At 43.8% G+C, this 2,598-nt stretch overlaps 1 protein-coding gene across 1 annotated transcript; it reads left to right on the top strand.

Moving 5' to 3' along the window:
* Positions 1-1,381: 1,381 nt before the first annotated feature.
* On the top strand, positions 1,382-2,320 carry LOC311513382 (olfactory receptor 51G2-like; the record flags this gene model as incomplete). Its single annotated transcript, XM_084615177.1, has 1 exon — positions 1,382-2,320. One exon carries the CDS (start codon positions 1,382-1,384, stop codon positions 2,318-2,320), a length of 939 nt encoding a protein of 312 aa, XP_084471303.1.
* Positions 2,321-2,598: the final 278 nt, after the last annotated feature.

Below are 2,598 nucleotides of genomic sequence, written 5' to 3'. Positions count from 1 at the left end.
GTTTTCACACACCATGATACAATGGGACTGTCAAGGTTCCTTCCCCACTCTGAACTCTAGGGTACAGATGTGGGGACCTGCATGAAAACCTCCTAAGCTTACTTTTACCAGCTTAGGTTAAAACTTCCCCGAGGTACAAACTATTTTACCCTTTGCCCTTGGACTTCCACTGCCACCGCCAAACATTCATCTGGGTTTATTTTTATTAGAAAAGTGTTGTTTGGAAATGTCTTCCCAACACTTGCACCCCACTTCCTGGGAAAGGGTTGGTAAAAACCCTCACCAATTTGCATAGGTGACCATAGACCCAAATCCTTGGATCTTAAGAACAATGAAAAAAGCATTCAGGTCTTACAAGAAGAATTTTAATAGAAGTAAAAAGAATCATCTCTGTAAAATCAGGATGGTAGATACCTTACAGGGTAATTAGATTCAAAACATAGAGAGTCCCTCTAGGTAAAACCTTAAGTTACAGAAAGACACACAGACAGGAATATCCATTCTATTCAGCACAACTTAATTTCTCAGCCATTAAAAAAAACATAATCTAACACATATCTAGCTATATTACTTACTAAGTTCTAAGACTCCATTCCTGTTCTGTCCCTAGCAAAACAGACAGACACAGACCCTTTGTTTTTCTCCCTCCTCCCAGCTTTTGAAGGTATCTTGTCTCCTCAATGGTCGTTTTGGTCAGGTGCCAGCAAGGTTATCCTAGCTTCTTAACCCTTTACAGGTGAAAGAATTTTTCCTCCAGCCAGGAGGGATATTAAAGGTGTTTACCCTTCCCTTTATATTTATGACAGGGACACACTCAGAAGTGGAGGGCCAGAAAGGGTGTCTGGAAAGGTCACAAATGTAAAATCACACAGTACTCAAGCAGACTGAGGAATTCCCAGCCACAAAATATCAATGGGGCCAAGAGCTTAGCTGGATTCGAAGAAGGACTGGATGTTTATATGGTAACCAGAAAATCCAAATACAGTAGTGAGAATTGTTTTTAAAAAGTCTGGGAAGGATCCTAAACTTTCCTGATTTACACCAAAAAATATGTCTAACTAGTGGGGTCAGTGGAAACTTTCCCTGGGAGCAGGTTATCTCAGAGCTGCCTATTGCAGGGCTCTTTCCACCTTATTATGAAGAATCTAGACCTAGCAACTAAATAGCGAGCTAAATGGACTACAAGTCTGATCCAGTCTGGCAGTGCCTATCTTCCAATTGGTGGTGTAAATCCAAGACTATATTTTGCTGATCATCCTACAGCTTGTGAGAGTCTCTAGACAGGCACTGAGAGCAGAAAGATGTCTTGTTAAATATAATCTAGTCTCCATTTTTTCCTTCCAGGAAGGAAAGTTCAAAACTCCTCAGACCTACCCAGTACATGATGACAGCTGTCAATGACACCAAATTCAAATTTGCAGTGTTCCTTCTCACCGGGATACCTGAGCAGGAAGACGTCTATCTCTGGATATCTGTCCCCTTCTGCTTAATGTATGTTATTTCGATAGTAGGAAATGCAGTCATTCTGTTCATTATAAAAACAGATCCAAGCCTCCATGAGCCCATGTACATTTTCCTTTCCATGTTGACTGCCACAGACCTTGGCTTATCAATAGCCACCATGCCAACAATACTGGGCATATTCTGGTTTAACTCTAGGGAGATCAGCCTCAATGCCTGTTTTGCCCAGCTGTTCTTCATCCACTCACTTCAATGCATTGAATCTTCCATGCTCTTGTTGATGGCCTTTGACCGCTTCATCGCGATCTGTAACCCACTGAGATATGCTTCCATCTTAACTCTGCCGAGAATTGCCAAAATGGGACTAGTGTTTGTGTTAAGGGGGGTGGCCCTAATATTCCCACTCCCTTTTCTCGTGAAACGGTTCCGATACTGTCGAGCCAATGTCCTCTCCCATTCCTACTGCCTGCACCAAGATGTCATGAAGATGGCTTGTGCAGATATCACAGTCAACAACATCTATGGCTTGTCTGTTGCACTCTTAACAATGGGGTTGGACTCGCTGCTCATCCTCCTCTCTTATGTGATGATCCTCAAAACAGTACTGAGCATCACATCCTCCATGGAGTGCCTCATGGCCCTGAACACCTGCGTCTCTCACCTCTGCGCGGTCCTGATCTTCTACATACCAGAGATAGGGCTGGCTCTGATACACAGATTCGGGAATAGCTCTTCTCACTTTCTTCAGATTCTTTTGGGCTATGTCTACATGATGATCCCACCCCTGATAAATCCAATTGTGTACAGCGTGAAAAACAAACATCTTCGTGCAAGGATAATCAGGGCATTTGTGAAGTGAAGGGTCAGTTCATCAAATGTCTGCAGCAGTGGTGACAATGGCCAAGACAATTTATTCCATCCTGGATCCTCTTCCCCCTCTGCACCTTCCTGCACCCCATCACTTCCCACAAGACTTAGCCCCCTGCTCCTCCACTTTACCCAAGGCTCTGCTTCCTCTTCAGGCTAGAAGCCAGGTGATGTTAACAGCTGCCCAGGGAGTCAGAGTCACTTTGAGGATCCCCAGACCCTCTACATTTTATCTCCTAGGATGTACAACCCAGGGAAGTTGGAGAGTCT

Source organism: Lepidochelys olivacea (assembly GCF_965140295.1).
Source record: "Lepidochelys olivacea isolate rLepOli2 genome assembly, chromosome: 1".
Taxonomy (NCBI): domain Eukaryota; kingdom Metazoa; phylum Chordata; order Testudines; family Cheloniidae; genus Lepidochelys; species Lepidochelys olivacea.
The sequence above is the reverse complement of the archived record's forward strand: the minus strand, read 5'-3'. Positions and strand labels throughout refer to the sequence as shown.